The sequence below is a fragment of the Magallana gigas genome, chromosome 4 (assembly GCF_963853765.1).
Source record: "Magallana gigas chromosome 4, xbMagGiga1.1, whole genome shotgun sequence".
NCBI lineage: Eukaryota > Metazoa > Mollusca > Bivalvia > Ostreida > Ostreidae > Magallana > Magallana gigas.
Window position 1 is genome coordinate 20307240 of NC_088856.1, and position 25735 is coordinate 20332974.

Consider the following 25735-nt stretch of genomic DNA (forward strand, 5'->3'; position numbering starts at 1 on the left):
CATTTCAATAAAAATACTTAACACACCATTTCTATTAATAAATTAATAATTGATTATATCCTTAAAGCTAATGAATAAGTCTAATTTAATCTTGAATTTTTCAGATAAAAAATTTTAATTTTTACGTTGACAAGAAAAAGAATCTGTTTTATCAATCACGTTTCACACAACATAAACCTGCATTGTCCTTTTATGTTTAGAAGTTTTCTAAATTGTCTTTGCATTTTATGCATTTGCTTTGATAAAGTGAAAACTCTGAATAATAAAACATAGCCGCTAAAATGTTCTATTGAGAACATTAGATTAATTGCGCTTTTAAACAAAAAAATATTTTGAGTGAAAAATCACTCACCGAAAACATGATAGAAATACATAGTTGTTCCTAGAAACGCAATGGAAGCTTCTGCAACTATATCGGCCTTAATGTTATTTTTAACTGTTAAAAATCCGTCTTTAAACATTACAAGTCAATATGATACTTAATTTATATTACCGAAGAAAACACGGAGATGGAGATTTTTTTAATTGTAAACCAATTATAGTAAGACTTAATGACTTGGATGACAAGAAATGTGTTCTGAGATTAAAAACAAGAAAAATCGAAGTTGCGAGTGAATAGTTTCGATAACTATCGTGAAAAGTGTTCAGCAAGTCTAGCTCTCTGTCACGTTTTCTTACCCCGCCTAAATATAGATTAATACATGTAATTCGAGACATGTATTTTATATTAATGACCCTTTATATGTGATGTTTTATTTTTGTTTATTGCTTGAATATGTCTTAATGTTTTAATAATACTATAAAGTTCACCATTTCTGCTTTTGTCAAATAAAATAATATAGCCATTATGTGACAAATCTGGAAAATTTGGCAAACAAGTTTGTTAAGACCCAAGACACAAACCAGGAGGTAATAGATTTTTTTTTGACCATATGATCCCTTTAAGCAATTACTGTCATATGTAAGATAGAAAAAAAGAAATCCTTAGGGCAGAAGTTTTAAAAAAGTGAAAATTGGGCAAAATTGATACATTTCAAGCAAAATATCTTAGTTTCCTATGTAAAAAATTAATCAACTTTGAGATGACCCCCTTAACAAACGATGAGGTAAATGTCTGAGTTTTTCATCTGAAGATAATAATTATTTTATTAAAAATTCATGTAAAAAATATCATTAAAAATCTAGGGCAGAACAAATTAGACTCGGTCTCGTTAAACAAAGCACTTCATAAAGAAAATTATTAATGCTCCGAGATATTTTGATAACGTTTATTGTGTAACGCTTAGAACAGAAATAATCCATAATCATTTACCATGTCCACGAGAGGAAACATTTCATAATCTTTTAACATTTTTTCCCAAGACGAACAATTATATAATCGTACATAAAAAAAATGTGTTGTCCATGGCCATCCAGAAAATAGATCAGATATCATTCTTAATGCCTCATCAAAAGAAGAATACCGAACCAAGCAATTTTTTTTGTCCATAAAATCATTGACACTGGCTCCCATTTTTGGTACCGTGTCTACTGGTGACCACCTGCGATTTTTAAAGGGGTTAGAGGTAGCTCCCTCGTCATAGTGCCTTTTAGGGTTTTTTTGTGCGTCCATGGACGTGCTGCTGTCTGCATGCATATCTGCAAGAGTTTTACAATAAGCAGGACAATACTTATGTTGAATTAGATATGGCTTTTAAGTATAAATTACATAGTATTCGAAAGAAAGTCAGATCTTAAGCTCTTGAAATGACGCTCCCATTTTTTTACCACGAAACAGTTAAATAGGTTACATCCTGCGACGATAATTTTGTGTCCATATACGAAGATGATGTGTTGCTTTGACAATACCGCAGGAAAGATAACTATCGCGAACCTAAAAGAAAACATTTCAAAATGCATAAATTATTTCAAGAAATCTTAAAATTCTTTTTTAAGGTAACTGTTTATATTTCATTTTAAAATATATTAGGTGTTTCAAACGCTCAATTGCAAACAGTGTTAAAACATATAAATTTTACTACCTAATTTACCCTCTAAAACGGAAAAAAAACTCTTTAGCTATGGCCCATACAGTGTACATAATTAAAATCAAACAGGTTTTCTTAGTTTCAATAGGCAATTACAAAATATCAAAATGTGCAATCATAATTTACAGTTTATTCAATAAAGCCTAAACTTGAAATGAAAGTGTATTACGACTACTTTCAGCCGATTGAACAGACTATTTTAGGTTAATGGAATATCATCTTTCTCTCATAAACCTATTCATGTATTTCTGTTCCTATAAAGAAATGAACTAATTGGAAAGTAATGAATCAATGCAGCATTAAACAAAAAGATATCTTCAAAAAATTTTAATCTAAAAATAGTTGTTAAAGGCATACATAATTTACAGTTATTTAAAATCGACCTGATTCGGCTCGTGTGAAAATGAAACAATGCTATAAAAAAAACCGAACATCAGATAAGTGTAACATGCTGTGTTGAATAAAAAATTGTAACAACACTCACTCTTAAGTACAAATTAGGTAATCACTTGAAATCACACACAGCTAAACAACATTCAAATAACGATGCTGATAAATACGTGCACCAAAACGAATACTTGTGCGTTGTCTTTACACACTGAATTATTGCTGTGTTTACAGAATATTTTCTAAAAGTCATTATTTAATAAAAGTTATGAACACATTAAACAATTAAATGAATTTATCTTTTACAAATAAATGTAAATACATGTACTACATGTCGGACCTATAACAATATAAATTTACCTTGATTAATGAACATTTCTAAAATATTTCATAATTTAAAGTTACATAAAACTGATAGAAATCGCCACGTGTACACGTAAGTATGTACGCATGCTAAACTTTGCATAAAAATTGTGCTGTTCTGCAAAACAGTGTTACAACAATTCCCCTAGCATCAGTAAAAAAAATGAGGTTACTTCTTCAAATAACACTACAAGATGTATACTTCTTGTAAAGTGTTTAGAAACACTGAACTGTCGCTGTTTAACTGCATCCTTTTGAACAGACTAATTTAATCATATGTGGGAACAAATTATATAATAATTTGTTGTATCTCTCTAGAAAAATATTACTACTATAAGAAACAAGTATATTAATAAACAAATAGTTTTACGCCGTTTACGTTTGTTGAATTACAAACTATATATTGAGTTGTCTTTCACAAATAAAGTACATCGTCGAAGTACACGGTATATCGTTGTTTGTCCCGTCATCATACATCATGACACAGTGTTCGTTTCCGGATGGCTCATCCGGCCGCCAATTCAGAAACATTGATCTCCCATCAGAAAGACGCCATGTTCCATCAGGAATATCAGTACCGTCAACGTACATCCCCGATACTGTTTAAACAGATACATCATTTAGTTTTATGAAAAGCTCTGATACATAAATAAAAGCAAATCAAGTCATTTTTTTTTTCAATTGCTTAATGTTGAATATCATAAGTGTTCGAATAATTATGCTTGTTCAGTGGGTTTGTCCAGATTATGGTGTTTCAATGGTATCGAGCATATATTCATTTAAGGCACTGCATATTTTCGCAAATTTGATTTCAATGAAAATAATTACGTGTAAATATTTTTTTCTTGAAAACTGCATTTGTGTTTTAGTGTAATGACGCCTTTCAAAAGCACGGAAATTTCCTCTAGCCATAAAGTGCTTAGATGTTTTCAATTATGGCTAATTGATGCTAATAGGTGTATGGTTAAAGAATATATATTCGATTTTTGCAATTGTTATTTTAGTCAATTTTGTCAAATTGTCTTGTCCTTTTTCATCATGTTTTATTTGAAATTGTTAATTTTCATTTTTTTTTTACAATATGAAAATACATAGTACACATTAAGACACTACAATATGTATCAGTCTTGTTTCTGACTGACTACAGAAATATATCGGGTTGATTAATTTTATAGATGGCGAAGGAAAGCCGAATTAAAGAAAATACTTTTAAATCCATTGAGTTTCGTCTATTACAGTTCCCTTTCCAATGTAGGGGCGGATTGTATGTATTTCTCTTATTCAAAATTTTCTCTTTTTTCATGTACTTTAACAGAGAATATTTTATGCATTAAACGATCAGTAATGTTTTGAAATTTATTTTTGTATTTAACACATGTCAAAAGAAACCTTAAACAGCTCAAAATACCATTATGATGTCTTTAAAAATCCAGATATTTTCATGTCAACAATAAAATGGTTTGAACTTTTGTTGGCAGCTCTTTATCCCGATTTTAACTCGACGTCTGAAACTTATATTTTGATTAATTTTTAAAACTACACAATGGCATTTTATTCGAATACTATCATCAAAGATGAAAAAATAATATTGAATATTTGAGACCTAATTTATTTATGATCATGTCCTTTTAACTTAATGTGGGAACTCCGATAATACCAGAAAAGTAGAAAGATTAAAAAACTTAAAGGGTATCGATTTATAATGCTGAGTAGTGTCGATGGCTGTACATTATTGATTTAAAAAATAGCTAAAACTTTATTTCAGGCTTAGCCTAAACGTTGTTTATATAAATGAGTCGAGTCATTCGTTTAAATTCTTACAAAATATACACAGGATTGTAATTGTTAACAAAACGATATCTATTGGATACTGTGGTTTCATCATTATTCAAAGGTATCAATTTTCGTGGATAAAGTGAAAATCACAGTTTCGAGGATGCATAAATTCGTTGTCAATAATCATATCAATAAAATGTTAATAGAGATTGTACTTCAATGAACATTAAATTTTGTAGATCAACTTAACTACGAAATCCAGGAAAATTGGTTTTCAACGGATATTCATTTGATAAAACTGAAGTAGAGAAAATTACTTCTCTGATTTAGTTGTCGATTGTTTTTACCTCTTTGATGTAATTGATTTTTTCATCTTTTCACAGTGAACAGATTTAACAACTATTAAACTATATACATGTATTGATATCTAGAAAACTAGTTTATGCTAAACGTTGTTAAGAGAACAAAACAGGTTTTATCGCTGTTTTCGTATCATGATAGAAACACGTGCACAAAAATAAAATAATTATAGCACTACTATATACACTGCTTTAATTGTTTGCTCAATTTACTGTAAATATATATTTAAGTATATGTGATTTCTCATTTACCATAACTAAATTATAAAGTTGTACAGGCAGAGGTGTTTCAAAACGAGAACATTTTAATGAAATATGTACTAAAAATTATTCTACTTTTATTGTATATGCTTGTTCATCTTGGCAAAAACTTTTGTTTTCTAATTTAAAAAATGTGTATAAGCCAATTTCCGTTTGAAACCTTAAGGGTTTTAGTTTATTATTTCTTTTTTTTCTAAATACGAAAATATGTCAAGCATACTCATAGTCTTACCTATTGAAATACCTTATAGCTGGTCATTTTGTACAGAATATAATTTTGGCCTCTTTCGGCGATTTCTTAAAAATTTACCAAATCTAAAATCACCGAATCTAAGCACTTTTTGTATATTTTGTTGATTTTTATTTTTTTAAATCTTTACTTCGGTGAGCTTGATGAATAAGGACAATTGTTCCATGCACACAGTTTTACTGATACAGATGTAAATTTACTCATGATCAATATAAACCTAAATTCATGAAAATAAATGAAAACGTTGCTATAAATGAGAAGTTAATTGTTCAATAATCACCATATCACATTATCTAGTTCAATTGTACAATTAACTCTAGTGACATGGGTGTTAGCTTGTGTTGTTTTAGGAGATTCGGGTGCAGATAAATTTCTGGTTAATGGTCTCTTCACTATGGGAAATGAAATTAAAATTAATTGTAAATAATTAAGGAATACATTTTTTTAATTCTTTTATCTAGCACTATTTAGTGATTTTTTGACGGGGTCACGTGACCCCGTCTATTGGTTTACTGTCTGCCGAAGTTTCAAACCGGAAGGCACGCGTAGAACACATAAATTGAGTCTACGCGTAGGAAAATAGTGCAGAAAGTTTTCATGCATTTCAGTAAATATGTATTATGAAAAGACGCATTAAATCGTTTTAAGTCATCTGTGTATAACAAAATTCTATTTAGAAAATAAACAAATAGTTTTATTGATCAAAATATGCTTGCTCGGATGCAAATGTGGAATGAGTTACGTAACTGAATGCACGGCGCCGTTAACGATTCGGTTGGTTACGAGCTCATTAATCAATAGAAGAGGTTGATGGTGGAATCGAAATTAAAGTTCCCAAACGCAATGGGCCATTTTTGAAAAGTTGTGATTTTATTTTGACAATCTTTCACCATAATACTACCAAACTTCATGCGCAAGCCGAAGTTAAAATCGGGACGGGTTATACACAGATGTTTTACAAATTAAATGGGTGTTTCATTGGCTTCCAGTCTACTTGCGGTATTACTGCTGTTCGTCTCTAAAGGAATTTTGTACAAAGAAAATAAAAACAAGTCTGAATTTGCCTTCTCGTTCGTTGGCTCTTTAGTTGATTAAACTGAATTTAAATTTGAAACAATGCATTGTAAGCAAAATCTATAATAGATTATACATTTTGGAAGACTTATACATCATATAATATATACGATCTTATCGATTCAAGAACCTAGTTAAATGTTCATGTTCATGTTTTTCGGCCTAGTTGGAATCAGGCTTGGGGTGAATTACATTGTAAAATAATGCATTACATTACCATTACTTCCTGACTAAGGGCATTCAATGACCATTACCATTACTTAATTTTCTTGAAATTATGCATCACATTACCATTACATGAGTAAAGTAATGCATTACCATTACTTTGTGAAAAGTCAATAAGTTTAAAAAAAAGTAATTTTAAAACTAAATAAAGAGTTTTTGTAAATATTTCATAAATAAAACATGCTTAAAATATTTACAGGATCATGTTCATTATCAGGTTCAAATTTAATGACTAATACAAGATTGCTTGTAGTTCTCAAAGTAAGGTTGGTCCCGTAACATTTACACGCTAATAGCGGTGTTGACAATCGTTGTTATTTATGTCTCTGATTTTCGGAGTATGATTTTTAATGAAAGGAACGGTTGTATCGTAATTCGTGTAGGTGATGCACGAGTTTACACAAAAAAGTAGTAAGTGGCGAACGAATTTATTTTTACCTATTAATTTTGCATGAATCGTAAATGAAGAAAATCGTGTCAGATAAGTCGGACTTAAAAATCAAAATGGCGACCGTGACAAATCTTTTTATTGTCAAAGTTCTTGGAATCTTATTGTAAAAAAAAATATTTCTAATGTCAGGTGCCTGTGTTTGTTATCGGTATACAAATGTTCACTTTGTTTGTTAATTCAGCAGGTTTAATTAGAGTTTACGGGGTTTTCATAAAACTTTTATTACGGATACTGTCCGACTTGTGGATTTTCCCTTGGATCACAAAATTGAATAAATCTAATGATTAAAATCATATACTTTGATATAGTTGTTTGATTTTCCCGGTTAGTAGTAATTTTTTCAATTTTTCCTTGGGGTCTTATTTTACATAATATACCGTTGTAATTATGAAGGCCTGGATTGAGTGAAATTTAGACAAAGTGTCAAACAATAGCAAAAAAGCCGAATGAACATAGATTGTAACAACTAATTCAACCTCAAAAATTTTGAAAGCGTATTCGAGGAAATTCAGGACAATCACAAATTCAAACTTTCAAGACCCCGTCTTTCAGTACTCTCAGTACTTTGATTGTTGATTGTATTGAAGTGTGTTAAGCCGGAATCGGACATCAACTATTTACTACCTTGTATATGCAATTATGACAGGGATTTTTATAAACTACATTAACATCTCAACTATTAACAATAAAAAAGGAAAGTAAAATTTTAATGAAGAGAATTGTATTCACCAAAATTACATCCGCCAAATAAATGGAATATTTTTGCAGGTATGATCAGGCAACTCTCCGCGATCGATTGAGAAAAAACTCCTCTGATCGATATGACGTCACAATATGCAGCATGTCATATTTTACTCTGAAATATGTCAATTTTAACTTTATCTCTAGTCCAAATTATAAACATTGCAGACGTAAAATGTAACTAGAAACTCTCCCAAATGAATATATTTTTAATTTCTTTGTATTACGTATAATAAACATTGATGACGTCACAAACATGTTCAATACAGAAGACCAATGTCGGTAGACAAAACATCGGAATGCAGTGTAAACAATGCAGAAATAAGACTTGTTATTGCAATTATCAAAGATTTAGGTGATTTTCAGTTACGATATAATCAGGATAATACAGGCATGGATATTTTGTTTTACCAGCGAGTGTGATAAGGTAATCAGATAGACATTTAGACTTGACCGGCCTTTCCTCTGTCAGTGTGTACAAAAAAAGGCAAAAGTGTAACACTACTCCGAATATTATGGCAGATGACTTTGGCAAATATCAAAACCATATGACCTAAAATACTTGAAAAGTGCTGCTAGAATCCTATGATTTGTTGCTGTAGTTGAAAAATACGTAGTTGATTATCATAAGTCTATATAAGCCTTAGTTACTGCGTTACATATTTGCTTAAACTAGAAATTGCACGATCTAAATCGTGAAATTCAGTCACAAAGATGGAGGACTTTATTCATTGATAAAAAAATAGGTACATGTATCCATATACCTTACGATGAGTGGAAAAACAGTTTCATGCTTAAGAGGACTTGGACATGATTTGACTTAAAATTTTCAAATTTTATTTTTCATTTTCAACGTTTATACTGATTAATATAGACGTTTTTAATTCTATGTCAAAATTTGAAAGTCAAAAATCAAGTTTTAAGCAAGATACAGAGTTCATAATTCTTTGTTTTTTAAACAAAGCTCGAATATTGTAATTTTGTACATATGTGTTGTACTGGTGTAAGTGTTAATCAAATGTTTCTTCCTTTTATTGATACTAGTAATTATAAAGATATTGAGTTATTTTAAATTGTTTTTTACATGCCATTTTGTCTTAGAAATGGTAAATCTTTGCATTACATATTTTGTAAACAACTACAAGACTCGAGCTTTGTTTACATAACAACCGATTCTTACCTTTGTATCTCGCTTATAACTTGACTTTAACATTCAATATGTTGGTCAATCATTTAAAATGCACCAGTAAACTATTTTATACATAGAAAATACAAATAATATTGTTGATCTCAAATCGTGTCCAAGTCCCTTTAAAACAATGACAAAACTATGTTAATACTTACTTGATTTCAGATTCATGAACGCTTTAATGTATCCATGTTTGGTCGATGTTGATATTCGTACAAGATGTCCTCCATCGTTCTGACATGTGTTTTGTGCTTCAGAGTATAGGTTTCGTACCGCGTAATATTTGAAACAATATCCACTAATACCACTGATTTTGTCGTATTCAAACTCAGAGCAGCTGCGATAATCTGTATTCAAAATATTAATTGATTTACACAATAAATGTCATTGTTTATATCATGATATGCTTAAAGGTCAAGATCTCGAAGTATAGTTGGATTGGTACCTGTTATGTTTTTAAATCAAAACAACTAAATTTTAAATTAAATTGTTATTTATAAATCACACTATTAAAAAAATATGTGTATAAGTGATATAAAAAAAGGGGATACAGAATATCTAGGGGTTTTCGCAGATCACAAAATTTGCAAAAATTAAATAATGTGTAACGTTTTTCCTTGCGTCAGTCATTTTTGGGAATAAAATGTTTTTCTCTTAAAAAACAATACCAAATGTAATTCCTGTGTAAACTTTTTTGCGATGTTAAAGTAATTGCAAAAATAACTTTATATACAGTATTTTGACACAATCTAGTTTCCTGTCGGTGATTAGTAAAGCTGTTTACCAAAATATCATAACATGGATGAAATGAATTTAATTAACCTTATTGGAAATTTTTTTTACATTAATTCTAATGAATACTTACATTTAGTGTATACTGCAATATCCTGAGGAATAGAAGGGTCAACAAAGTTTCTTGCGATGTCCATTGATAGCAAAATGCAGCTGGATGTGGCATTCTTCCAAGTATATGACTTACAACCGACACTTTGAGAACAATAAGCTGAGCATGATGCCAAGCTGTTTAACAAAACAGATTGTTGTAAATGAACATTGAGGTCGTCCAATATTCCATTTTCAATTCGTGTGAATTCTGTATTGTTAGCATTGGCATACGTGAGTGCCATATAGCTGAAAATACCTAGAGGAAAATATTTAATCATCATTTCTTTATAAATACGAAACTCATCACAAATTATCCTTGATTAACACTTTAAAGCTCATATTTAAGTCTAATTCTTATTCTTGCGGTTTTAAGAAAAAAAAATTGAATCACTTCTTTCAAATGATAAAAACAAGATCAGCTGCATTGTTCTTTTATGTTTAGAAGTTTTCTAAATTAACTTTGCATCATTTTGCATTTGCTTTGATAATGAAAACAATAACCTCTAAAACTTTTGTAAAGAACATTCAATTAAAAAAATAATTGAGTTTTTAAACAAATAAATACTTTGAGTGAAATTCTAATCACTCACCAAAAACTGGATAAAAATACATCTTACTCCCTCGAAACGTATTTAACGCTATGCAACTATCTCGGCCTTACTGTTATTTTAAACTGGTATTAACCCCGTCTTTAAACGTGAAAAATCAATATGAGTTTGCATTGTATTACCGAAGAAAACTTAATGTATGAGCGATGCTGATGTTTTTGATTGTCAACGAATTATAGTTAGACTTAGCGACTTGGATGACACCACAGGTGTTCTGAGATTAAACACGAGGGAAGTCGAATGCTGCGGATAAATAGTTTCGATAACTATACACCATGGACAGATAACCCGGAAACTATTTCACGGTCAAACAGCATTAAGAGTATGATTATTCAAAAACTTTACAAATAAAAAAAAACTGGTAAAATAAATTCTATCTATCTATCTATCTATCTATCTATCTATCTATCTATCTATCTACATGTATCTATCTAGTCTTCCATTCATTAATCCATTCATCTATGAATCATCTGTCCGTCTATCTATCTGTGTATCTATCTGTGTATCTATCTATCTATCTATCTATCTATCTATCTATCTATTTATCTATCTATCTATCTATCTATCTATCTATCTATCTATCTACCTATCTATCTATCTATCTAGCTATTTAGCTAGCTAGCTAACTAGCTATCTATCTATCTATCTATGATATATCTTTCTGTCAGTTTGTCTATCTATCTATTTATCTATCTATCTATCTATCTATCTATCTATCTATCAAATTATTTATCTATCTATTAATTCGTTAATTAATATGTCCCTCTGTTTGCTGTTAAGCCTTTTTTAATATAGTATAGGATACAAATAACCCAAAATTCCTTGTATTGATAAAGACAAAAAAGACAAATCCACTTGCTAGAACATATTAAACCTGTTTGTATACATTCTATTATTTCGTTCTATTCAAAATCCATATGAACAAAGCACTGCATAAAGGAAATTATTAATGTTCCGAGATTTTTCGATTACGTCTATTGTTAGAGCAGAAGTAATCCATAATCAATTTTCATGTACCCGAGAAGAAACATTCCATAATCCTCTAACAGTTTTTCCAACATGAACAGTTACATAATTATTACATAAAAATAACATTATTGTCCATGGCCACCCCGAAAATAGATTTGAGATCATGCTAAATGCCCCATCAAAGGAAAAATACATGTACATGCACCTAACTAAGCAATAGTTTTTGTCCATAAAATCATTGACACTGGCTCCAGGGATGGGGTGAGAAAGATGGTGTAACAATTTATAAGAGCCTCCCATGTTTGATACAATGCCGACTGGTGACACCTGAGGTTTTTCATAGGGGGTTGTTAAAATTAAGGACTTTCACGCTGCCTGATGAAATTTACCGTTATACTAGTTGAAAGGCTTCCTATTTTAACCATGACGTGGATTTGAGGGCTACTCGTGGACCCTCACAGCAAAGCATAAAGCCAAACGAAAAATCCTGTAATGATTCTAATGCCACCAAACGGTGGGAAATTAGCAAAATATTCCCGTAATTTTGAAACTATGACTGGAATAGCTAGCAGCAATTGTGATGAGATCTAAATGACGGGGTACAGTATAGGGGACACGACTGGCTGCACTTGGGGCTGAGGGCTTCCTGGGGAGTTAAGGTCGCCATGTTGTCATCCCACCACTAGACCTAGAATTCAAAAAAGATCATTAGGATGTATTGTGCCTACCAAAGTGGTAGTTTAGTGTACACAAAATACACCCATGTTTGTATTGGTACTGGTATTTGCTACATTGTCCCTTATAGTTGAAATCATATCACTTCAAGGGAGAGGCTGAAATTGTGTCTGGGCACCGCTGATTGACGAGCTGTACATCTTGAATCTTGAACAGCAGAAGGACACAACGTTTCGTCAGTTATGTACATCATTTATTTTATTTTTTATTTTACAGATAAAATTATCTTTATTGAAATTTATAAAGAAAAAAGAAGTACAATAACATTTTAAATGAAATGATAGTAACAAGTATATAAATATGCATTTGTCATGCTATGGTTCATGCTATGGTTCAAAATTTCTTCTTTTATTTTTAGTATCTGAAGATTTTTAGGGTTTACTGGGTGGATATTCTGTTTCGTGTTCATCATGATTTTCATCGTTAGATTATGCATAGGTGACAAACATTTGACTCAGTGTCAATTGTTAATAATGTAACTGTAAGAAGAACCAAGATATCCAAACTGAAACACTTATTATAACGGCTTAAGAATCTTGAAGCTGATCAACGTGAAAACCGATAGCATCAAACGGATCCATATTGACGCTTGTATTTTCGGTTGACAAAGACAAAAAAATCAGATTACCTTTACATTTGTTTTTGTAAGCTATAAATACATCAAACAGAAATGGTATTTGACAATGTGTTGAAATGAAAGGGAAAGTAAGCATACAAACTGTTTAGATAAATCTTCTAATGACAACTTGGCTATTTCCCAAACGGCTACTCGGCAGGAACAAAAGCTTATTAAACAGGACTCATTGAATCAATATCGAACACATGTAGAGGGATTTGTAAAAACATTACAAGATACAAAATGAACATGTTTCCAGTACTAAGATGTAACGAATCACTGGTTAATTTGAAAAAACGCAGTACACTAAGAATATAAAAGAAAGGCAAAGCTTAGTGTCTGAATGCTTGATATTCTTTACTGTCTTTCATTTTACCTCAAAACAAAAAATCGTCCTCAGTTGTTATAAAAGTATGAAAAAATACATTATTTAAAGACTTAAACAAATCAAGAGTTCGAAGTGATGTTAGATCAATCCTCTCAGCATGGGTTAAATTAAATTGAAATTTTGAATCTGAAAGTAAGAATAAAAAAGACAACCGGATTGACTTTAGAAGTACGGAATGATGCATTGTTTACTTTGTTGTGTGGATCACTGCTATATACACACTTGGGTTTAGTATTTTTTTTTCATTGATTTAATTTTGAAATATCATACAAAGGTTTCAATATACATTTAGTATTGAAAATCGTTAATGTATTGATATTGAAAGCAATTAAATTCATTTCAAAATAAATTGCTTATCAATCAATGTTTCTGTGTTATGAGCCTGGGTACAAATTGATGATAACCCATATCTACTATTTTCGCATACTTGTCCCTGGGATCATAAACTTTAAAACCATATATGAATTATTTAAATCATCTCACTTTATTTTTGAAGCATTTAATAGGGCCGGTTTGCTATAACTAACGTACCGGGCTCTTTTTATCTCTTTCATTTGAGGTTTATTTGAATGTTTTTGACATTTCTCTAAAACAAAACTAGAGCCATGTAATCAGGCATTTGACATTTGTTTTATCTAAAGATTCATCTTTGACTTTAAACCATTCTGAATTACATCCTTTCTCTTTTTTAAGATAAAGGAACTAAAAGACTGTTATTTTCTAGACTTGATGTATCTATGTAGCTATACTTTATTTTCAGACGACGATAAATCTAAACCTATGATGTCTTTATTTTGGATATCGGCAACCCAAATATTCTGAAGAATTTTCTGTTTGTCTAACACAACTGAAAGAGCAAGACCTGGTCCAGACCAAGTCATGACCAAGACATGGAGAAGATTCACCTATGGCTGTCATAATATAAACACTTTTCGAAGTCTGAAACTGATTTTCTGACAAATTTAGTTTGGTAAAAAATGCAAATGCTTTGAATGGATGTGCTCCTACGATATGCTTCTGTATCCACCATTTATTACACAGATTCTATTTCTATATTTCAGTCCAGAAATAAACCTGTACTGTGTGGTAAATACTTTATTGGCACTGCCTGTGGCAATTGGTCTAATGTCGAATTATACCCCTTGAACTCGACAAGGGTGCGTTTTCCGGAGGCTGCTCTGGCGTCCGTACAGGTTTCCACTACCACCAAAACTGCTAAATTCAGTAATTTTATCTATAAAGTACTTGTACTACTATCCTTTGACACCAAACAGACTTTTCTAATCATTTCAACGTTCACAGAATATTAAAATACAAATACAAGATTCGGAAAGTGCTATGCTTAACTACACTCATGTGAAGAATCGGTGCAAACCGGGAAAACTTGAAATGGGCATCTTGTCTAAATTGCACTAATTAAGCAAATACTAGTATTACATTAAGAAATGCTTGTGCCTTGCTATAGACAAGGCAAATCTTAAGACAAACAAATTTTCCAAGGGTCAGAGTCCATGAATGCGCCGACTTAATTCTATTTTAAATTCATATTTTAAGTCATAACTTTGTATGAAAACTAATATTCATAACTGTCTTTAAAGAATCTGAAGTTATTTTCTATGAATGTCAGCTAAAATAAAATAAATAAATAAGTTTAAGATAAAACATCTAACTAAACTTTATTAAACCAACCTTAATCTATTCAATACCGCCGTATTGATTTATATTTCCAAATATGAACGTCGTATGCTGGAGTTAATCTGGAAATAATTATCCAATCTCTATATGATCGACGTTTACACATCAAATCATATTTCTGTTTGTTTTGAAAGACACCTAATGAAAACTACTATTACAATAAGCAAACTTTGTAAAACAAATTTTATCTGAAAAGTAAAGACTCAATCTTGTGCCATCACTAAAGTTCCTACCAAATAGAGGATGTTTGTTTAGATTGTACCTTTACCTGACTTGCATAAAAACGCAATTGACCGGTGTAAGAATAAACTTTGATTATTATGATTATAAAGTAGATTCCTAAAAAATTGCTGGCTAGTTTAAACCTGTTTAAATCAGTTAAAGCCAATGATTAAATACTATAGCTTTATAACAAGGTTTACAACTGTCTACACTCTAATGAATATGATTATTTAGTTGTGGGTTATTTCCCAGTATTTCAAATTGTTGCTTTTTTGCCTGCCTTGAATTATAAAAATCAATACAGGGTCGCTTAGGATTAACATGTTAGCTATCCACATGCATCGCTTTTGAGTTTACTGAAGATCAAGCGCCACAGTGTATTGAGAAACCGTAAGAGGTATTATCTGACCATAATACTGATTATAATAAATTGTAATGAAGAAACCAGTAAATCTAAAAGTTTATATTACATATGTCACGTCAATTTTTTGAAAAACATTAAACATTTAAGAAAGAAAACAACAAAAGTAAATGGTGTAATTAAAAGTAATCATAAGTAATCATAATTACATGAAGAAAATAAAAGTAATGTAATCGATTATTTTGAAATTGCACGTAATCAGCTTGTTATATATTATTCGTAAAATTCAACGAAATTGTATTTTAGAAGATTACTTTTGCAAGGAATCGATTTCATCCTTGCCTTTTCATATTTGGACCCTATACAGTAAGTTGTCTTTCGCATATGAAAGGAATCAAGGCAGTGCAAAACACATCATTGTACGTCCCGTCATCAAACATAATAACACAATTTTCGCCACCACCGCCTGTTGGTTCCCCTGACCGCCAATTCAGAAACATAGGGCTTCCATCAGAAAGACGCCAACTTCCGTAAGGAATGTTAGTTCCATCAATGTATATTTCCTTGCCTATTTAAAATATTAAAAACAGAATCATAGTCAAGATCATAATATCATCTACATTTTAAAACTCTTCATCATAATCATCATCATTATCATCATCATATTTTATTCATCATTATATTAATTATCATTTTAACTAGTATGCCTAGTATTTGTAGTTATTGTTTCTGTACAGTAAAACACGTTTAAAACTAAGTGGAAATATGTAGATAGTTTATTTTTATTAGATGCAACATGTGTAATGTTCTTACTCCTCATTGATTCCTTTAAAATATATACACCATACATACATGTTTATTAGGGTTTTTTCACAGACATACTCATATTTGCAAAACGAAGTATGGATATGTGAAAGGTCAGTGAGGAATTTTGCAAAATTAAAGTTCTTAATTAAAATCCGATGTCGAAGAAATGGCAATAGAAAAAAACTAGCGAATGTTGTTTTTAACATGTTCTAGAAAAGCAAACATCAACCACATGTACAATTTTCTTTTAAAATTCAAAGTTTAAAATTAAAATGAAGAATACAATGCAAAGTAAAACTACCTATGAAACTATTAAGTTTTGAAAAATACTCAAACCGTTCCCTTTTTATAAATCCTCGTATATAGTGTTAACTAACTTCGAATATTGCAATTTTTTAAAAGAGGCTTACTCCGTCGCTAAGATTTTGTTTAAAATTTTATATCTCTAAAAGAATTAATTATTAGTGAACAATTATTTGATAACCATGGTAACGGAAAAAATGTATTTAAATGACTTTAAAAAGTTTGCTCAACAAATATCCTGATACTTGTTCATTTTGATATTTTCATTTCAATCCAACAAATGAAAAACTGAATTTGCGAGATCAGAAATAAAATTAACGTTCATTGAAAAAACAAAAACATGCACATTTTATAATATGATGTATTGTTCTCCTTCATTGACATGTTTAATATAACGTTAGGTAGTGTTAACGTTATTTTTACTTTAAACCTCTGTTAAAGGGTGCATACGTATAAGAATGGACCATACATGTAAGGGCACCTACTATTTTTGCACGGGAATGATACAATAGCTTAAAGGCAAACTTCCGTCAGCAATTTCACGATTCACTTTACATTTGACTATGGAATGTTTTAAAGATACATTCTATGGTCTTTAAAGTGATGTGTTATTTTTTATAATTATAAAAAAACGGGTGCAAAATATCACTAAAAGCTTGGCAAATACGTTTAAACCATAAATAATTATATCGACTAAAAACCCATATACTGAATAGGACTACATAATACAAACTTAGAATCGGGGTCATATTTTACTAAAAAATCAATTAAATAATGTTGATAAATGTTATAAGGAATTTATAATACTTTTGCTTATTTTTTTATTAGAAAAACATGATATAAAGTAAAAAACAAAAGTTGCATTGTATATGCTTCTTTTGATGGTTTCTGCAAGTTTTCAGGTAACGATCGACCATTATTGAAACAAATACATTTGTTCATTGACGAAGGTAAACATGCGTCCTGCAATATCCATTTAAAACCACATTTTTTTAAAAGGGTTTTTCAAACATTAGTTGGTTAAAAAAATGTTTACAATATTCACCCGTTCATCAGTACATTGTGCTATGGCATTTCAAAAGTGTAGTTATGTAAAATACGGTCTAGAATTTATCGTATTATTCATGAATAGACTTTCAGGAATTCAAGGTTTTTAGTTTGCCTTACCCTTTCTAAGAAATGTTGAAGGAAAATAAAGACTAAATAATGACTAAACAGCATCTTAATTCGACATCTTTTAGAATAGTCAATGAATGTTCACACATTATGAATTCAAAATTTCTTCTTAAATATCAAAGTTCGAGGGTATCAGGTAATTGTGTGCCTTTCATCCTGCACTTTACAACGGCGCTACACCATCTTATTTGCTCACATTTTTTTCGAGAATCAAAAGTTAGTTCTTCATTGTCTTCATTTTTGTTACTGTCCAGCTACTTCAACGTTTTCAGTCAATTTTTAGGAGGACTATCGGTCTTTAGTTTCTGATTTATTTTCAACGAAACAATACATTCCGTCATTATTCAGAACAAAAAATATCAAGACAATACTTAATTATGTAAAGAAATATAACTTTTGACATAATACAGTTATTTTTTGACATACATGTAACAAGTCACACATTTTGACCGTGCACCGTGACCTCGTTTTTAAAGGTTTAAATTTTAAAAACTTCTTAGAAAAAATAACTATATTTATCTCATTTCTTTAATTATTTAAAACTGTTGCTAAACCATGTCATTTAGTAATGATATTGCAACAAGTAAAACAGCTAGGGCAAACGTCTTCGGATTTTTGGATTTGCCTTCGTTTTCCCCATATCATTCAGTAAAACGAAATAATGCAAGCAATTTTCGAAATGGTCTGTACAAACATTGACATTATCTGATTTAATGTAATTTAAATTTTTGATTAGAAATATATGTAGTAGCTTAAAATTCATATATCATCATCTTTTTATACTTTTTTTTTATCAAAATTGGTACAGTCATATTGAAAGGCAGCGCAAAGTTGACACTTTTGACCAAAAGCTGTAATTAACAAAATGTTGAATCTGAATAACACCGATTGTTTGATCAGAGCAGATTTCTCTTGGTTAGTCTATTGGTTGTAATGAAAAATTATTTACAAAAAAGGCTCTAAGCTTTCCCAATTTATTATTACATGTATATCCACATAAGTTAACTGAGATATTACATGTATTCCTTCATGAAAATTTATGCAATAGTAATTTTAAATATAAAATTGATGTTTAGATGACGAACTGGGCAGCCGTTATTTTCGAAAATTGCGCTGCTAGAAAGATTACTTTAAACTGAATTAATTTAATGAAAAAGGTTTTCATGAAAATAACTTTTGAAGAAATGGAAACGTCTTCGTCTTAAATTTTACGGAATCAGTAGAATATCAACAGACGCAGCTGTGCAAAAATATCTACATGTTAAAAGGAAAAAAAAATTAAAAAATTCAAATTTAAAAATGGTGGAAAAATGAAATTTCTCTCAACTTACTTGATTTAAGATTCATGACCTGTAAAATAGCTGCATGTTTGATTAATGTCCGTATCCGTACAAGATTTCCGCCATCGTTTTGACAAATACTCTGTGTTTCAGAATACGATTGGTAATCAGTGTAAGCTTTGTAGCAAAGTCCACTTATACCATCCATGGCTTCGTATTCAAACTCTGAGCAATCACTGTAAACTGTGGTTTAAAGAAAAATAAAAAGATTAAAATTTAATGCATTAAATTTTTGTTATTGTTCATTTAATCACATTTACATTCGCTACGTACATGTATGATTCCCTCTAATTCTTATGAACAGTGATTGTAATTCATAGAAAAATAATAGAAACTGACAAAACCTGTATCTACACGATCCAGTTCCAACCAGTTTATCGAACGGTCGAATCTAAGAAAAATCACGGAGTGCACGAAATGCATGCAATCACGATGATATAAGATGCAAACTTCTTAATTAGACGAGTTTGTGATTTCTCGTATATAACATACTGATGAACATTTAAAAAATTAGTTCCTGTATCTTACATTTTTAAAATCAATTAATTCATTTCTAAAAAGGAGGTGTAAACATGAACAATGAAATGCTTTCTTTGTTAATGATTCATCCGGGTTATGAAGGTAGCGATCACTGCCAAAAAAAAATTCCGAGTAAACAACTTACCCGGTTTACAGTACCCAATCCATTAAAATACACTGAATACTATAGGATGCTGGTTATAGAATGCAGGATGCATGATACCGAACATAACAGAATAAAGCTCTATCTATCCATCCTTTCCATTAAGCAATCAACATCGAGCATGAAATCAATGGTTTTCTCGAATTCTTTTTCACAACACGAAAGTTTAATGTTAACCATAATTTTCAAATTTTCTATGAATTATTTACAACAACTTTTGCAAATATATGTTTTAAAATTAAGCAATAGATTATTTTTTTTCAAATCCGTATTTAGAAGTTTGAATAGATTTTTGAACACTTTTTTCAACATATCATTCCTAAATTTTAATCTGATATTATGAAATGTATAATACCGGTATGTACATGTATATGATGGATAGGAGAGAATGGATAGGATTATCAGTGATGAATGCATGATGTACTGGATGCTAAATACAGGATAGGATATAGGTTAAGTTGTAAACTTTATGGATATTTGCACTGTATTTATTTTTATTGTCGCTACATGTACCTTGATATCTCGCATAAAACAACAAAGAAATCTTTTTCTTTTTTAAATAAGATTTGCTTATGACAATATTGTTGCATGATTTGGCACATAACGAAATTTATTGTCAATTAACAATAATTAATTAATATAGATAAATAATGTTTTTTAAAATTGTCTGAGCAATACCTACATGTCGTGTACACTGCAATGTCTGGGGAAATCAGAGGATTGAAGGAGTTTCTTCTGACGTCCTTCGAAAGCAAGGAACATTGGGAAGCGTATTTCGTCCAGGCATATGACTTACAATCCACGTTCTGTGAACACAGAGTTGAACAGGTTGCCAAAGAATGTACAGAAACGTTTTGGAGTGCATTGGAATACAGTTCCTCCAAATCTGCGTGTTCAACTTGTTTGAATGATCTTTCGGTAACATGAGCACCTGACGCCGCCAACAGGATGGTCATCCCTGTAAAACAATATTGAGGAAAGTCAAGTTTGTTTTTTACAACTATAGATGCATACAGTTCACGAGTTTTTAATGTGGTTGTGGCGATTGATTTTCTTACGAAATACCTAAATCTTTTGGCGCATCCTAATCAGGTAAAAGAATAGTTACCATCGTAAAACAGTTTTTGAAATTATTTGTGATTGATTTTGTAGCTTTGAACTGGAAAGATGAGAACATCTACATACATTTCTTTTTACATTTTAAACTTAACACTTACTTGAAATTCATGATATGGAAAAACACAAATAAGATGAAAAAACTTGAATAATTCATCTGAAAATATATGTTGTTGTTTTTTTTAATTTTTAGTGAAATTTACAAAACTTACCAAAAACTCGACAGAGAACACCTCCGACTTCATAACAGCACATTTTGAAAAACTATGATAATTCGATAATCCTTTCTCTAAAGGTCGTGGTTTTAAATTTCAATATGCAATTCCAGTAGGCTGCATATACGTCACATCCTAAAGCGCTTATTATGCGTCTGATCGAAAGTTTTTCAAGCAATATAATTATGTAAATCTAACCTGATTTTTATCTTTGAAATCAAACAAAAACTGTTTATTTAGTTATCTGGAGACCGGCAATCCAAATGTTAAGTTCATCTTAAGGAATTATAATGGAACATAGGACAATGTGATGATTAATTCAAGCATAGAAGGTTCCGGTTTTTTTAACTACAGTAAACCAGATAAAAAGAATATTCTAACACGCTAAAATACAATATTTTGAGCATATGTAAATTGAAATACAGTGTAGATAGTGAAATTTATACCCTATCTGTTTTATAATCGACCGAAGCATTCCTGAGATATTAGGCATCAAAGTATCGAAAGGAGAGTCTGCTTAGGTCATTCGTTAGAGTCGTAGACATGTGACCGAGCGATTTTGGATCAATCCCCGAGTGAAGAATTTTTAGACGGGGTCACGTGACCCCGTCTATTGGTTTACTGTCAGCCGAACTCTCAAACCGGAAGGCACGCGTAGAACACATGAATTGAGTCTACGCGTAAGAAAATAGTGCAGAATGTTTCATGCATTTCAGTAAATATGTATTATAAAAACACGCATTAAATCTTTTTAAGTCCTCTGTGTATAAACAAAATTCTATTTAGAAAATAAACAAATAGTTTTATTGATCAAAATATTCTTGCTCGGGTTCAAATGTAGAATGAGCGTCGTTGACGATTCAGTTTGTGTACGAGCTCATTAATCAATAGAAGAGGTTAATGGTGGAATCGAAATTAAAGTTCCCAAACGCAATGTGCCATTTTTGAAAAGTTGTGAATTTTATTTTGACAATCTTTCACCTTAATACTACCAAACTTCATGCGCAAGCCGAAGTTAAAATCGGGACGGGTTATACACATATGTTTTACAAATTAAATAGGTGTTTCATTGGCTTCCAGTCTACTTGCGGTATGACTGCTGTTCGTCTCTAAAGGAATGTTGTACAAAGAAAATAAAAACAAGTCTGAATTTGCCTTCTCGTTCGTTGGTTCTTTAGTTGATTTAACTGAATTTAAATCTTAAACAATGCATTGTAAGCAAAATCTATAATAGATTATACATTTTGGAAGACTTATACATTATATAAATAGTGCTTGTTTGGGAGGGTAACAGTTGAAATTGACACCCCGAGGAAACCATTGTCAACCGACGCGAGGGGTGTCAATTTCAACTGTTATCCTCCCAAAAAGGCACTATTTATTTTATTATACTGAATGTCTTAATTTTAGAGAATTTTTTTACTGCTTTTATATAGAAATGACTTGAATTCTACGCCGAACCGTACGCGCATGATTTACGCGCATGTAACAATTCGTTGTGTTACCCGTTGCTAAGTGTGTTGCTAACGCTGAGGGTAATAGAACGGATAAACCAATCAGAATTCAGTATTTAGCATGAAAGTATAGTAACATATAATATATACAATCTTATCGATTGAAGAACCAAGTTAAATGTTAATGTTCATGTTTTCCGGCTTAGTTGGAATCAGGCTTGGGGTGAATTACATTGTAAAATAATGCATTACATTACCATTACTTCATAAATTAACGCATTAAATTACCATTACCATTACTTAATTTTCTTGAAGTAATGCATTACATTACCATTACATGAGTAAAGTAATGCAGTACCTATACTTTGTGAAAAGTCAATTAGTTTTAAAAAGTCATTTAAAAACTAAAAGAGTTTTTGTAAATATTTCATAAATAAAACATGCTTAAGATATTTACAGGTTCATGTTCATGTTCACTATCAGGTTCAAATTTAATGACTTATACAAGACTGCTGTTGCACTTGTAGTTCTCAAAGTAAGGTTGGTCCCGTAACATTTACACGCTAATGGCGGTGTTGACAATCTCTGTTATTTGTGTCTCTGATTTTCGGAGTATGATTTTTAATGAAAGGAACGGTTGTATCGTAATTCGTGTAGGTGATGCGCGAGTTTACACAAAAAACTAGTAAGTGGCGAACGGATTTATTTTTATCTATTAATTTTGCATGAATCGCAAATGAAAAAAATCGTGTCAGATAAGTCGGTCTTAAAAATCAAAATGGTGACCGTGACAAATCTTTTTATTGTCAAAGTTCTTGGAATCTTATTTTAAAAAAAATATTTCTAACGTCAGGTGCCTGTGTTTGTTATCGGTATACAAATGTTCACTTTGTTTGTTAATTCAGCAGTTTTAGAGTTTTCGGGGTTTTCATAAAACTTTTATTACGGATACCGTACGTCCGACTTGTGGATTTTCCCTTGGATCACAAAATTGAATAAATCTAATGATTAAAATTATCTACTTTGATATAGTTTCCCGGTTAGTAATTTTAAAAAAAATGTCCTTGGGATCTTATTTTACATAATATACCGTTGTGTCAATTTTCTACAATTATAAAGGCCGGGATTGAGTAAAATTTAGACAAAGTATCAGACAATTGCAAAAAAGCCGAATTAACATAGATTGTAACAACTAAATAATTCAAACGCATAAATTTTGGAAGTATACTAGTATTCGAGGAAATCCAGGACAATTACAAATTCAAACTTCCAAAACCCCGTATTTCAGTACTCTCAGTACTTTGATTTTTTCTTCCAGTTATGAGCTTGGATACACGAATTTATCTCATCTCATCTTATCATAAATCGGACAGAAGACCACTCGTTGCCGGCAACGAGAATTTCTAGCCGTTAGTATTCCGTTTCCAACAGAAGACCTTATTGTTTCTTTCTGTTTCTTTTTCCCTAATTTAAAGGGTATTCCGTCTTTAGCGTTAGTCCCTTCTATCATTCTATTGTTTCATTTTCATTTTCTTATTATTAGGGTCTTCTGTCTTCAGCAGAAGATTCATCTGTTATTTTATTATATCTTTTTTTCACTTTTCTTTTAAATATATATGTTTTAGCTCACCTGAGCTGAAAGCTAGTGAGCTTTGTCTGTTGTCTGTCGTCGTTGGTGTTAGCGTTGGCGTTGTCTTTGGCGTTGGCGGCGTTGTCGTTGGTGTTGTAAACATTTTACATTTTCATCTTCTTCTCCAGAACCACAAGGCAGATTTTAACCAAACTTGCCACAAAGCATCACTGGTTGTAGGGGATTCAAGTTTGTTCAAATGAAGGGCCACCACGCCCTCTTTAAAGGGGAGATAACTTAGAATTATTGAAAATGTGTTGGTATTTTTCAAAAATGTTCTTCTCATAGTCCCCGGGAGTAGGGTTAGGCCACAGAGGGGGTGAATTTTTACAAAGGAATATATAGAAAACATCTTTAAAAATATTCTGGGAAAGTTTTCAGTCAAAAAAGCTGTTACTTGTGTGAAAGCACAGGTTGTGCAGATTAAAGTTTAGATTATAGTGGGGCCACAAAATGGGGGGGGGGAGGGGGTATATTAGAAAAATCTTCTTACAGGTACAACAACATAAGGGGCTTGGTATTTACCAAATAAAAAATTGGCAGATTTTAATTTTTTTTAGCAAGATATCTACTGTACTTAGTTGTCAAGATATTTTGATTTTGATACTGTAATGCTAATTTGAGTTAAGGCTATTGTTATTTTGGTGAGCGATGTGGCTCCTGGGCCGCTTCTTTTTCTGATCTAGACGATTTCTCGGCGAAGGCACGTTCGATTTACTTCATATTTTCAAGGTTGATGAGTTGTTATTGCCGTTTCAGGTTTTTTAATCTTAACTTCCGATCGAAAGTAATCGTCCGTAAACTATTTTAAAACGTCAATATTTCCTGCGCACAAAACGCAATCTCAAAACACGAGTAAAGATAAAGGGATGAAATTTTCAGGGATGTTAAAGGAAGCTTTTTTTTTTCCTGTGCACCTGGTTTAAAAAAATGTCTGCTGTTTCTATCGGTCGTCACCGGACGGAAACAAAAAACAGAGAGTTTACAACTTAAAAAAATATTTTTCTGTTATGTTTTTTTGAGTTTATAGTGACCTGTTTTTTTTCTATTTATTCCTTTATTATAAACAATATCTTATCTATCAAATTATAATAGTAACAATGACTTTAATGATAATACATGTAGTATAAGCAGTGACAAATGAATAATAATCTTCATGTACTGGTAAATATGGATAATACTTTAACTATAGTTTTATCTGACATATGTTAAATGTACTTTATAAATTAAACTTTATAGAATATTGAAGAATATTTTCTTCTATATTAAGTTACATATCATCTTAAGGAACTTTGCTTTTTTTTCAAAATATAAGTGAGAAAATTTATCATTTTTTTATAAACAAGATTTTACAAAATTCAACTCATATATGTAAATCCAAATATATGAAAATATTTCTTTCAAACCATGTAGATGTAAGCTCTATCCAT

At 30.9% G+C, this 25735-nt stretch overlaps 1 protein-coding gene and 1 long non-coding RNA gene across 3 annotated transcripts; both read right to left on the reverse strand.

Moving 5' to 3' along the window:
* Positions 1-3116: 3116 nt before the first annotated feature.
* Positions 3117-10653, reverse strand: LOC136274279 (uncharacterized). The gene is made up of 4 exons (XR_010712553.1): positions 10579-10653; positions 9969-10244; positions 9259-9450; positions 3117-3376 (listed from the first exon to the last, which is right to left on the reverse strand). It is a non-coding gene; the product is annotated as an uncharacterized lncRNA (long non-coding RNA).
* A 5090-nt stretch (positions 10654-15743) lies between these two features.
* On the reverse strand, positions 15744-24619 carry LOC136275133 (CD209 antigen-like protein D). 2 transcript variants are annotated; one of them, XM_066083460.1, is made up of 4 exons: positions 24306-24619; positions 20573-20848; positions 19200-19391; positions 15744-16150 (listed from the first exon to the last, which is right to left on the reverse strand). In XM_066083460.1, exons 1-4 carry the CDS (start codon positions 24406-24408, stop codon positions 15942-15944), a joined length of 780 nt encoding a protein of 259 aa, XP_065939532.1. In that variant the 5' UTR covers positions 24409-24619; the 3' UTR covers positions 15744-15941. The 2 variants fall into 2 exon arrangements, with proteins under 2 accessions (XP_065939532.1, XP_065939533.1); XM_066083461.1 differs by lacking the exon at positions 24306-24619 and adding an exon at positions 21219-21547.
* Between the last annotated feature and the right edge of the window lie 1116 nt (positions 24620-25735).